Below are 13,147 nucleotides of genomic sequence, written 5' to 3'. Positions count from 1 at the left end.
TAGAACGCTAAATATTCGTCATGCTAAGGAGAATTTGGTAATGTATTTTTATCGTAAAAGATGTAAGGTACGATCTCTGCTGAAATTTTAATTGTTGCGATATCCCTCGGATTTAGCGGTCTTTAATATAATGAAAAGGTTTCCCACCAACTCGAATCAACTCAAGGCTCTATGATCGTATTTCCATAGGCATCGATTGACCTATTGAGCAGCAATAGATTCTTCATATTTTTTCAACGAACATTAGAGTCACTTTTGAGGCGCGTATATACCAATGTTGTTGTGGGTTCGTGAGCTGTGGGTCTCTGTCTGCACCAAAAGCTGTTATAATCACTCTGTGTATTAACCCGTGTCTTCACGTCTTTCCACTCTGTCCTTAGAATAACAACTACTGCTGCCTGCATGATGGACTTGAGGAGATACCCTCTGGATGAACAGAACTGCACTCTCGAAATTGAAAGCTGTAAGTCCTGCAAATAAATCCATATCACGATGAATATTCAGTCGCTATGACCAAATCGATTTCTGCTTTCATTAACCCTTGAAAGCATATGCCACGATTAGTACGAAGCATTTACTGGTGGATGAATACCTTGAAGTCATTCTCAGTTTCAGAGTATCAGGGCATCAGTGTTTGGTCACATATGTGGGGAAATTTAAAGAAGGACTTGCTGCTATGACTGCTATTTACAAATGTGCAAATTTCACGTGAAACATGCTTTGAAAAATGTGCACAACTTTGATTGTAAATAGCAACTGATGCTATGCATCTGTGAGTTTTTGGAAAGACGTAATCATCACAAATTAACTTTGCTGGTCATTTTTGATCAATATGTGTTTTTTCTACTAGTTAATCAAATGAAAAAATGCTACTGTATTCATGCAACCTAACTTTTGACATTGTCATGTTATAAACATGAGCTCAAATGTGCTTGATGTGAATCCAACACAAAGTAGTGGAGGATTGTTATGTGGAAAGAAAAGATATGGTAAGAGTCCAATTAACTCTGAGCTTCCGTGACCCTTCTGAGTAAACATATTTTAGAGCTGTACGGTGCTAATTTTTGCACAACAAATACAGTTTCGCATACATCCTGCTCCAACTGTTGCCACATCCTCCTGCATGGCTTGTATCTAACTGGAAACAAAACTTCTTCTTGCTTTTTTCAACCAGTTGCTTTCTATTTGCTAACTTTCCATAAAGGCCAAATTTGTGGCTCTAATATTTGTAGTTAACAGATTTTCCATTACTTGGCTCTTGATCTCTGCTCTTGATCTCATAGTTAACCTCCATAGTTGTGCTGCTTTAAAAAATGACACCAAAATGTAAAGCATTGTATGGGTAACATTTTCGCCTTCATTTTCGCTGACTCATCATTGAATTTGAATTTGAAGTGATCATGAATTAATCCTCTCTCAAAATAAACACAGTCAAGAGTTTCTGTAAAGACACCTGGTGTTCCACACACACACACACATAAACACACACATAAGAAAACCATAAACAAATCATGCCTCCAGACACTTTTAGGATAAGTTGGACAAATCGTTATTCTGAAGAAGAAAAAGCTTGTCATGTAATTAAAAATTGCATTTGTGTGATCATTTTCACTAATCACGCCATCAGTCATGCAGATCCTGCTCAATACATCAGATTTTTTTTTTTTTTGGTACAAGTTGTTCAAAATAAGAACTGCCGAGTGTTGCCTCCGGGGCGCTGGAGTAAGCAATGAAATATAGACAGGCCATGAATTAAAAAGTTGCAAAAATATCTGCTGTTTATGCTCATGGAGTGCTTTGCACTATTGACTCAGGCGCATTAACCATCAGTTTGATGGATTAGGCAGTCAGTTGCTTCAATTTCATGGACAATGTCACATTTTCTTACCCTGTAACCTCTTGGAGAGATTTAATGGTAATGAATCCTGGTCCTGTAGTAAGTTTAATACCATCCAGGTCCGTATGTAGGGCTGAGGAATGTGAAATGTGGTAACACTTACCCCGATTGAGAAATAGCTCTGCAGTAAGTGCAGGCTAGCCTATTCCAATAAATCTGTTCCTGTAGTCACTTTCAATTGCTTTGCCAGGAGGAAATGTGTGGCAGCGTCATTGCATGTGACACATGTTAATGAATATTCATGCTAGTCGTAATACATGCAGTGATATGGCTTCATGGGAGTCTGGAGAGAGCGCAGCACGTAATTGTTGGCTGACAGATTTAGGTCTGAGCTTGACATGTTATAGAAATGTGTTTGTGTCGGATGGTCCGTATTTCCCCTAAAGCCAACTTTCCGACAACTATAAACATTTTATACAAAAAATACACGACAATTACTCTGATAGTGATGTGACATAATGTTTAGACATTATTAAACATACAGTATGTTATAGATGAAGCAATAATTCTACTCCAATCTTTTTGGAAACTGCAGTAGCATATTTTTTGTGATACTTTTGTATAACACCATCGATGGTTATTTTTGTACAACTCTATTGTGTTTCACTTGCATGGAGCTGGGTCAGAGCTAAAGTAGTCACACGCAGACTTACTTCCCAACTGCCTCTTCCAGATTAGCTAAAAAGACTCCTAGGCATTGCCAAGCCAGTCATGAAATATATTTCAGCAAGTCCTGGCTCTGTCCTGGGGGTCTGATCCATGTGGCATATGGCCAAGAACGTCCATAGAAAGGCACTGGAACAAACCATCTCCACTCATGTCTGTTGATGTATAGGAATGGCGACTGTACCCTGAGTTTTTTTTAAAATAGCCATAAAACCTTGTTCCCGAGGGCAAGCCAGAACCTCTTATGAGGTAGCTTGCTTGTTATACAAAGTTTATAACCAAAGATGAATGTTGGACTGTAGATTAAAAGGGTGACCTTTTATTACTACGAGAGACTGACACACTATGCTGCTACACAGCATAGTAGTTGCCCCATCTGTTTTTTTTTGTCGACTTTATCTTGACCCTGATATACTTGCTTTCATCCTCTGATATGACAGCAGGACATTTTCAAAGTGCTGACTACTCTGAAGCCTTCTGAAGGTTCACTTTGGATATGATAAACAGGAACATATCATCTGCATATAATAGAATTCTGATCAAATTAGAGTGACACAATTAGCATAATATTGGCAACAATGGATCAAGACAGTCTAAGGTAATTTAAGAGAGACGGTGTTGATGAAGACATCTGGATCCAGAGTGCTGAAAAACTTGGAAGTTTTCTTGCCCCGCCTTGGAAGTGCATGGGATTCCAGTCTGTATCTTAAACTGAGATCACTTACTGTCACTTTTTTAAAGTTTTGCCCTGTTAAAATTCTTTGATGAACCTACAGTGTTGTACAAAACCACTAGTGCAAAGACCAGAAAACTGTAAACATAAAAGAACCAGTTGTGTACCAATGTCTGATTCAATCAAGGTAGTGAGTTATACCTACCAATAGAGGCTCTCCATTCAGAGACTGCTGCATCTTCATCAAAAAGTAATGCCCCCCATCTTCTTTCTCCTCTAATGTGCTCTGACTGTGACACAGATGGATATACAACAGATGACATCGTATTTTTTTGGGAAGGAGATGACAAAGCTGTGACCGGGGTTAAAGAGTTGGAATTACCTCAGTTCTCCATTGTGGACGTCCGCCTGGTGTCCAGGGAGGTCAGGTTTACTACAGGTAAGATATTATTTGACTTTCTGTCCAAGTACCTCTAAAATGGCAGTGTAGCAGTCCATAAACAACTGTTTTATAGGTACAGTATACAATGCAGTGAGTTCTGGCAGCACTAGCATTGCACGACTTAAAACTCTGTGCTTTTAATTGGCACAAGGAGCGTTGGTTTTACTGCAGAGTTTCCCCACATTCACTCACTGCGTACATACCACATATTGCTCCAGTGTAAACGCGTGGGGCTTCTCCAATTTTAAAATGCTCATTTGGTAATGTTTAGAGGACAGAGAAAGTGCAAAAAAAAAAGCAGAAGCAGCTCACTGTGACAATTCTCACAGGGACGCTGAAGCTGCCTGCTGAGATAGGGGCTTGCAGAAAAATGTGCCGTGTTTGCGACTTTCTGCCATGTTTAATTGGAATCGAACTTGTCCCTGGAAAGGAATCTATCGCTTTGGGGAAATTAAGTGCTCCATCTGAACAAATGGAGAAATGACTACCCTGTGCGTTGTCAAAGTGCAGACTTTGGAACTCTTGACTTGTGTCGACGTTTTCCCCCTACTTCTTCCTTTGGTTTTCTCTGATTTGGTTTTTGTTTTCCTTTTGCCCTTGACTTCACTCCATTCTGCTTCCACACAGGTTCATATCCAAGGCTCTCATTGAGTTTCAGGATTAAGAGGAACATAGGCTATTTCATCTTGCAGACGTATATGCCCTCCATCTTGATCACCATCCTCTCCTGGGTCTCCTTCTGGATCAATTATGATGCCTCTGCAGCTCGCGTGGCCCTCGGTAAGACACAGCCACCGCTACGTTATTAAACTTCTTACTGCTCCCGTAAGAATCCACAACTTATCACAGAAACAAATAACACACATCTGTCACACATGTGTAAATGTTCCTACACAAATCTTCCACATTTATGGGCACGGAATAAGAAAGCAAACATGTAGCCGCAGGTTACGAGCGACTCCCGTTAATTTCATTTCGCCATGTTTCTCATTTTGAATTTCCCCTGCCTCTGTTTGATGTTGCCACAAATTGGCTTGTGTTGTGAGAGTAAAAAAAGAAAATAGGAACAGCAGGGATACAGTGTAATCCACACTAATATTGTACATAATGTGGACTGATTAATAACACTGAAAGGGACTACACCCAGTGAGGCTGGCACTACTACTATTAGTGATTTCAATTGCCCAAATGTATAATGGCGTCTCCAGTTGCCGCTCTTAATATTAAAAACTGCTAAAATTTTAATCTGTCATTTGTCAGAAGCAAAAGCTTGAAAGACTCCGGCATGTTTTATTGTACTGTTTATTGCTGATCCTGGCAAAGCAAAACAATACAGAGCTACATCTTGCAGCCTCTTCACTTTCCTAGAACTAAAGCAAATAACATTGGTGCATATTATTTGTCAGATTACTGTCAAATAAAGTCCACTAGTGCTAAAAGAAAAAAAAAACATTCTTAAAGGGAAAAAAAAAACACTACGAGAGACATTTGGATAAAACCAAGGTAGTATGTAGTTTACTTATTGCAACAGTGGCTTATCCTTCCACTGAAGCACAGCTAGTTTATAGTTACCATCTCTAAATTATGTTTGGGGAAAAAAAAGACTTTTTAAACCTTCATAAATATGAAATCTTGGAAACCCGATATGTTTGGTTTGAGACAATAAATCATTTTCTTAAGCATTCTTTACAAAACGTACATTTTTACGTTTCAAGCTTACAACGTTAAGCATAGCAATTAATCGTGATTAATTTGATGACATTTTTCAGTCAATTGACAGCACTAGTCTAATTTAAAAAAACTAATTTTTAATGAAAAAGCGAAAAATGAAGGCTTTTCCCTGATTCTTTTTAGGATATTATTGTATTTGCTTGTTGTCTATATAATGTAATATTTTTTTGTCATTGCTGTTTTAATTTTTATGCTCTGTCTTTCTGAAGTACTTTGTGAGGTCTTAATAATTTGGGAAAATTCTTGTTAAAAATGTCAATAGACCTTCCCTGGACAGAATGGGTCCATTTAGAGAAATATCTAAAAGCACCAGAAATATGGCGGGACAACAATCTCTGAGATCTGTCTAACAAAGATTCCTTGGTTTCTCTCTCTCTGTGTGATATAAGGTGTGACAACGGTGCTTACCATGACCACGATTAACACCCACCTTAGGGAGACCCTCCCAAAGATTCCTTACGTGAAAGCCATCGACGTCTACCTCATGGGCTGTTTTGTGTTCGTGTTTCTGGCCCTGCTTGAATATGCCTTTGTAAATTACGTGTTCTTTGGCCGGGGCCCTGCACAACAGAAGAAAATCAATGAGAGGCTGGGCAAAGTCAACAACGAGCGTACGAGATATGAAGAGAAGCGCCTGAGGGAACAGGTTTGCATCTTCCTTCTTTTCCGACTCTCTTCTTCGCTTTATTTCCTTACCTCTTCCGCGTCGGTCAGAGTTCAAGTAGAAAACAAGACTGTTCCACACAAAAAGACTTCTGACCATAGTCGTTTTACATGAAGCCACTCGTACAGTACGCAAGACCCCGAAGCAATCCTCCACATGCATACCGATGTCACCACAGCCTAATATGCATTCACCCACCATCATCCATTGCTTCTCCCTCAAGCACTGACTGCTTTTTATTGAGCACAAACTTTCTCATTGAGATACCTATTCATCTAACTCAACGGTGGTGTAAACATTCTCATTTCTTATTTAGATTGTTGTCTATGTCGATCCTGTAGGCTTTATTCACTCTCCCTCTGCTACCTTGTATTTAAAGACTTTTTAAGAACAAATGGGGGGGGAGAAAAAGCATAACAACACAAACAAAGGTAGCGTTGACAGCTACATCTTTTTCCCCAAGCCAGCTGCTAAAAGGGCGAGACTGAACAAACCCTCCTACCGTTCTGAAGCACTAAATGCTATGCCTTTTCAGAATTTCACAAACGTTCTTCCTGTTGATCGCTGTCTTACACGTTTTGCAATTTCTGAGAAACTATGACTATATCTGCCTGTATTTGAGTCGTTTTAATGTTCTTTCCATTTTTTTTTCTTTCGCATTGCAAGGACTCCATTTCCGTGCCGTTTCAAACCAACACCTTCAGGTCATTTACACAGCGAAGAAATCTGTATCTCGAGGAACAAAGAAAAGTTGGGGTACATGTATTTAGCAATCATATCAGCTGTAGGCCAGCCCATGCCATAAAGAGTCTTCTTGTCAGCATTTTTCAGATGACTTGTCACTGTTTAGCAAGTGAAAAGAATCAACCACTAAATGTTTATCTGAAGAAGCTAACTATTTCTGTTGCATGCGAGAAAAATACATCCCATATCATCCCTGCATTTTGCTGAAGCTTGACAGCTAAAAGGGTGGGAGGGGGGTTTTATTTTAGGATGCCATGTTAGATGTCTAAGGGGATTTTTGGGGAATGCTACTTAGCATTTTTCCACCCCTCTCTGATTTTGGGCGTCTTTTCTGGTCTCCGCGCAGGTGGACGCTTACGGGAACATCCTCCTCACCACGCTGGACATGAACAACGAGGTGATGCCTTCCGACGTGGGGAGCAGCGTCAGTGACTCTCGGAATTCCGTCATGTCCTTCGACAGCTCCGGCGTCCAGTTTAGGAAGCCCATGGCGCCCCGGGATGGCTACGGCCACCACTCGCTGGACCGGAGCGCCATGCGGAGCCGCGCCAACTGTCGGCTACGGCGACGCTCCTCCAAGCTCAAGTTGAAAATCCCAAACCTGTCAGATGTTAGCACCATCGACAAGTGGTCCCGGGTCATTTTCCCCATCACCTTTGGATTTTTCAACCTAATCTACTGGTTGTACTATGTGAATTGATGTGCATCCCACTAGGAATCATGGGCCATATTTTGAGAGCACATTAAATTGGCTTTGATACAGTTCCAAAATATGTATACACATATACAAGTTGAACATATGTATATGCATATTTCCATATATTATATTTATATATACACATGTGAAATCCGAGGAACCTTTCTGCTGTACAAAGTATTACTAGGATGACTTGAATGTTTAAGAATACTTGTGCGAGAAGAATTTCAACGCTTTTTTTGTTTGTTTTTTCTTCCTGAAACAAACATGAGATCCTCCCCACCAGGGGTTTTTCAGAACTAAAGACTGCATGATATTTTTGCTAAAAAAAAAAACAAAACAAAAAGAAAAGTGAAAAAAAGCAAAAAGAAAGAGGGGAAGTGAAAGTTTTGGAGAGAGAGAAAAGATGTCTCGAAGTCCCACTGACTTTTTATTGATACTTATCGTACTCAGAAATCCTCTTCTGCAGCTCGAGAAATCAGCGGTGGCTCGCGCGTCCGGGCATCGACTCACTGAAGTCCTTGGCGACACCTTTGGTCCCCGCCGCTGCCACCCCCACACCCTCTGCCGTTACCCCACAGGAGGACGACATGCACGGAAACCTCTCAGTTTCTGCTATGTACAGCAACCTTGTTTGGATTATGTGTTGTTCTTTGGCTTTTTTTTCCTGTTTTTAGAGTGAATATTGTTCACCTTATTAGACATCAACTCCGGCCAAATGGTCCCCATTCGGTTGGCGTATGGATAGGATATTTGACTGCTGCATTTCCACCCAGAGTCAACTTGTATTACTTTTACATTCTCTTTTTTTTGTTGTTGTTGTTGTCTTTTTCTATTTTATTAGAAACACATCCTCGGAGTGGTGGGATGTAGGTGGGATCGTGTTGAGGTTGCCGGTGGAGAAAGAGGTGGGGATTTTTAAAAGTGTTTTTCATTCTAGGTAAAAACAAACACTGCTTATTGTAGATATGATTTCATCTTAACAAAAACTGTGATTTCAGAGAGTCAGACCATGTTCTAGGGGTTGGGCATTATGAGATAAAAGAGTAAGAGGCGTGCATTGCTGGTTCTGATTGTTTGGGGGTGGAGGGGGGAAGACATTCTGTACATTTAAATCATTCAATATTCTCGCAAAGGTATGCTTGTGGTTTTTTTTTTTCTTTCCTCCTAATGATTAGCTCACATTCTCTTTAGATGCAGAGTTCATTGACATCGAATCCTGCTTTGTGTTTGCTATGCAGGAACGGGAAGGGGAGTGAGATGGGCTGCCTTTGTTGTTTGTGTGAAATTATTCCTAGGTGAAGATGTGAGATCATGTATATTCAAAAAGATCGACCAAATCCTCATTCAGAACAATGGTATATCTTTGTTTGCTCAGCCTCTTTTTGGTTTTCCAGTCGGTGTGTGAAGGGAAGAATATTTCGGATTCGTATTGTACCGGGAAAGAGGCGTACGGAGGAGAGGGTTTTGTCGTTGTAGCCTTATTCAACAGCCTCTCCAGAACTGCTGCTGCAAGATCAGGAGGGATTTATTATGTCAGAAAAATAGCCATGAATTGAATGAAATGATGACCAAAAGGCCTGTATTTCATGTTTTCCCCTTGAAAACACACACATTGCATTTCTAGTGCTGATGTACCGACCAGGAGGGGTGCTGGTTATGTTCAACATTTCCGACCTTTGCAGTTTTGGTTTTGCAGTATTCCAGATTTTTGATTATTAAACATTGCCATTTACCTCAGAATGTCTCCTACCGGGTGTGCATCAGTTTACTCTTTCCAGTGGGATCTTTCACACCTACTTTAGCAACTTAAAATAATTGTCTGTATTTTACTCATGGACTATTAAAGGAAAAATGTGATACAAATAACTAGCCAAAGGAGATAACATAGAGTATTTGTGGTCACATGCTGTCTAAGATTAGAACCGTAGCCAGGTTCTCAAACATCAGATCTATGAAACCTGGCTTTTTCTCCCCACCTATATATCAGTCATACACTTATGCATGATCAGTAAAAAAAAAAAAAAATCTGAGCCCTTGTGAAACATTTAAACTACTTCCAGTCAGAAAAAAACCTGTTTGAAAAATAAAACTATATTTTATTGTAGCTGCTTAAATAATTGCAGCTACAATAAAAAGAAAACTGATGTTGCCAAGGTTCAAGAATAGTGGTACAAAATAGTTTGTTTACTGTGACAAAATTTAGGTAAGACGGGACAAAATGGGGGTTTCAGTTGGTGAAAGGGTGAACTGACGCTGCTGACTCGAGGACAGAATTACTGCAGGATATTATCGTGTGCCAAATCAGACTTTACTGTGTGACATTTCTTATTAATATTTTTACAAAACAACACTTTTTTCACATGTCACTTACTTCAGTTGAAAAGCTACAAAAGAAATTGCAGTGGTGTTGAGCATTTTGCCACAGTTATAAATAAAGAATTAGATGAATTCCTTCCTGGGAGAGCAACATAAAGATGGAAGAGCTGCAAACATATCAGTTTGTCATCAGATATATGCTTTCTTCTCTGGAGCGGTGGGTATCCAAAAGATTTCTTCAAAAAGGAAAACTGATCAGAAACCAATGTGTCTACCTAAGTAATAGTGAAGTTTGTACAGTGCTGTGACCAGCGGTGTAATACAACTTTTAGTATTTATTTATTTTTTGGATGAATTTTATGCAGCATTGTCATATTTTCAAGCAGCGTCTTTAATTGTTGAAATTTCCACCTTTGTGTCTGCAGTTAGGAAATTGAGGTCAAACTTTTCAAAAGCGGGTGGCAAGATAAAGAAAAAATAATAATGATACAATGCTTTCTCCAAGCAATAGATGGGTAACACTGAAGGTTAGATCCAAATGTGTCCCGCTGAAATTAAATGAACTTGAAAACAGACTGTTTTAGCCCAATGGAAGATTTGCGAGCACTTTACGGATTTTACACAACAATCTAATATCCCGTGCTTAGCCGTAAACTTCTCACCGAGAAATTTACAGCCACAACAAACCAGAGCCATCGTTTATTTATTCCCTCCATTCCTCTCGCTTGTTAAATCTTTGCCCCTCTCCAGCAGTAAAACGCGACCCGCCGACATCGCGTGGGGGCATAAAAGCTTTACTTGGCCTCTTCCCACATATGCAGTAGTAGTCCCCGACACCTGTAAGCTTCCCCCTTTAACTCATTGCTGACATCCCTGTGACATGTATGCTGCAATTCTTAACTTCTGCCTTACAGAAGTTGTCTTATGGGAGATGCTCCGCTGGCATCACGACTAGATGTGGCTCTCTTTTAGCCAGCTGTTTGTTGCAATCAGATCAACGAGTGAAAAGTGACTGCGTTGCCAGAGTGTTGATCATGTCATAATTGGTACACTTTATAAATTGTTAGATGTCGGTAGTAATTTTGACTTGAGGGTGTTTCAGATGGGTACATTTTTGTTACAGTAGTAACTATGTCAACTGTTTTTTTTATTATTATTTTGCATATTTCAATGTTAAATTGTTTAAATTAAAATACGACGGATCTTTATGAAATTGCGCTTAGATTCAGACTATGTGGCCAGAGGATTTTATTTGTTCCACTGCAAACCAGGCAGATGTTTCTGTGTTTAACTGCCTGCTATGTGGTCTTAATGAGATGCACTTGCAGTAATGCGTTTTTCTAATGTAAGCTGACTCAAGTATTAAACTCTTATTCAGGTTGGTGTTATTCCCAGAAATGAAAGCCTGTTCAGGTATTGTACTTTTTAGATAGTATACTAAACGCATATGGAGGGGAGAAAAAAAGAAGAAGAAAAAAAAAAACATTCCCACTCTAAATATATTCACTGTTCATTTCAAACACCACATGTACTACCAGCTTTCTGGACATGAAATTAGCACCTCCATCCCAAAAGGCTGTGAGGACATTCTGTTCTGAAACGTCTTCTTTCAGATATTTGCTTATCTAGAGAGCTGTTTTCTTTTCCTTTGAACACTTAAGTTCAATAAGTAGAGAAGGAGGAGGAAAAAAAAGTGTTGAACTGATTTCAATGTGAATTTTCTTGCCTCTAGTGTAAATGTGTAATTACATGTGAATTGTACTGTAAATATGATATCTTTCACTTAATAGTTCTTAATGCATGAACAAAAACATGGCAGTTCTTAATACCAGCTAGCCTCACTGCTAATGGCATGGACAGCTTTTCTAGCATTGGCATACTTCTGCAAACGAAACCTTAACAAAAAAGAAAAACGAGAAAAAACAAATCTGAAAACACAAAAGAACACATGGTGTGAACAAAATAATGGAGAAATCATGACAAAGTTCTCTCGCGGTGATGGAGTTTCTGGCAGTTCAAAGGGAGCGCTAATTCTAAAAGCTAATAGGAAAGTGACGTTCTGGCGGTTAAGCTTTTTGCGTTTGTCCGTTTAATGTGACCTGAAGTCTTTCAGGAGTTTTCAACACAGTCTACCCGCTGCACTTACCTCAGCCATTCACAAACCACTTAGTCCACAAGTTCTCCCAAAAAATATGATCAGCTAGCTAGCTTGCTATGGCTAGAGGAGCAGGGTGGCCTTAAGAGGGCGAGTGGGATGTTTTTTGCTTTTTTTTTTTCCTGTTCCTCACCAAGAAGGTCTAGAGTGCCCTTGAGCAAGGCACTTTACTAATTGCCCAAGTGCAAATGGTTGGAGTCTGTGGTGCATTGTAGCAAACATCTTTAGCTATCCGAGAGCAAGGCTAGCAAATCTGTGCTGGACTGTAGCAAACACTTTAGCCAATTTAGATCATGGTTAGCAAACTGTAGCCTGGAGAAATAAATGAAGAAGTGTCCCTTTCTTCTGTAACAGCACATACTGTAAGTCTCAATATGGACAGTTGGAATACGCCTTTTCACTTACCTGAAGTGCGCTAACACCGTATTACATACGTCAAATCACCAGAACAAAGCTAGGAGTCTCCATACTGTCGGACGAATTGTCGCTGGTGGATTCATTATTTTGTCCTCACCTTGTAGGTTTTGTTTTGCATGACCTGAGTTAAAAAAAAAAAAAAAAAAGGTTTATTTTCGTATATTTTTACTCTACACCATCCGATTCATATCCACATCCAGGAAGTAAAAAAAAAAAAAAAAAAAGTTTGATTCAGTGTTTACATGCTCAAATTGCACTTGTTTTATAGCCAGCTCTATAAATCTTGTGGAACAAACTGTTCATAAAGCTGAAGGACAAACATCACAGTGGAGCGCACATTATGTGATTTCATCTTCTTCTTCTTCTTCTTTTTTATTTCTTTTTAATTTGATGAATCACTGTTGTGCACTTCTACAAAAAATATATTGTAAATCAGTTTGAGATAGATGCACCAAGTGCATGCTAGAGTTTTATCCAATTCAGCTTAAGCATCCCATCAAACGCCCTTCAACTACAAAGGATGTAAAGGGTGCTCTCCTGCAGCATCTTAACATATAAGCCATGTGATTGCACACTGAGTGGGTGTTCCCTGTATTTTCTCTTTGATAAGTTGCCTCTGGTTACGGCCTGCTGTCGATTACTGTATGAGGGTGACTTGCAAGACACTGTGCCGATTCCCAGTTTCCCACATGTCAGTATACTGTACCTTCCTCTTTTTAAGATCCTTCCAGAAGGACTGTCT

At 39.6% G+C, this 13,147-nt stretch overlaps 1 protein-coding gene across 1 annotated transcript in view; it reads left to right on the top strand.

Moving 5' to 3' along the window:
* The window catches only part of LOC102235897 (gamma-aminobutyric acid receptor subunit beta-4-like), a 60,625-nt gene extending 48,074 nt beyond the window's left edge, over window positions 1-12,551 (top strand). Inside the window, exons 5-10 of the mRNA XM_005800753.3 lie at window positions 381-463; window positions 3,538-3,675; window positions 4,306-4,458; window positions 5,799-6,055; window positions 6,740-6,829; window positions 7,164-12,551. Coding sequence (XP_005800810.2) covers window positions 381-463; window positions 3,538-3,675; window positions 4,306-4,458; window positions 5,799-6,055; window positions 6,740-6,829; window positions 7,164-7,517 — 1,075 coding nt within the window. The 3' untranslated portion in view covers window positions 7,518-12,551. The remainder of the gene's footprint in view (window positions 1-380; window positions 464-3,537; window positions 3,676-4,305; window positions 4,459-5,798; window positions 6,056-6,739; window positions 6,830-7,163) is intronic.
* Window positions 12,552-13,147: the final 596 nt, after the last annotated feature.

The sequence above is a fragment of the Xiphophorus maculatus genome, chromosome 11, assembly GCF_002775205.1.
Source record: "Xiphophorus maculatus strain JP 163 A chromosome 11, X_maculatus-5.0-male, whole genome shotgun sequence".
Classification (NCBI taxonomy): domain Eukaryota; kingdom Metazoa; phylum Chordata; class Actinopteri; order Cyprinodontiformes; family Poeciliidae; genus Xiphophorus; species Xiphophorus maculatus.
This window is presented reverse-complemented; position numbering and strand designations above follow the sequence as displayed.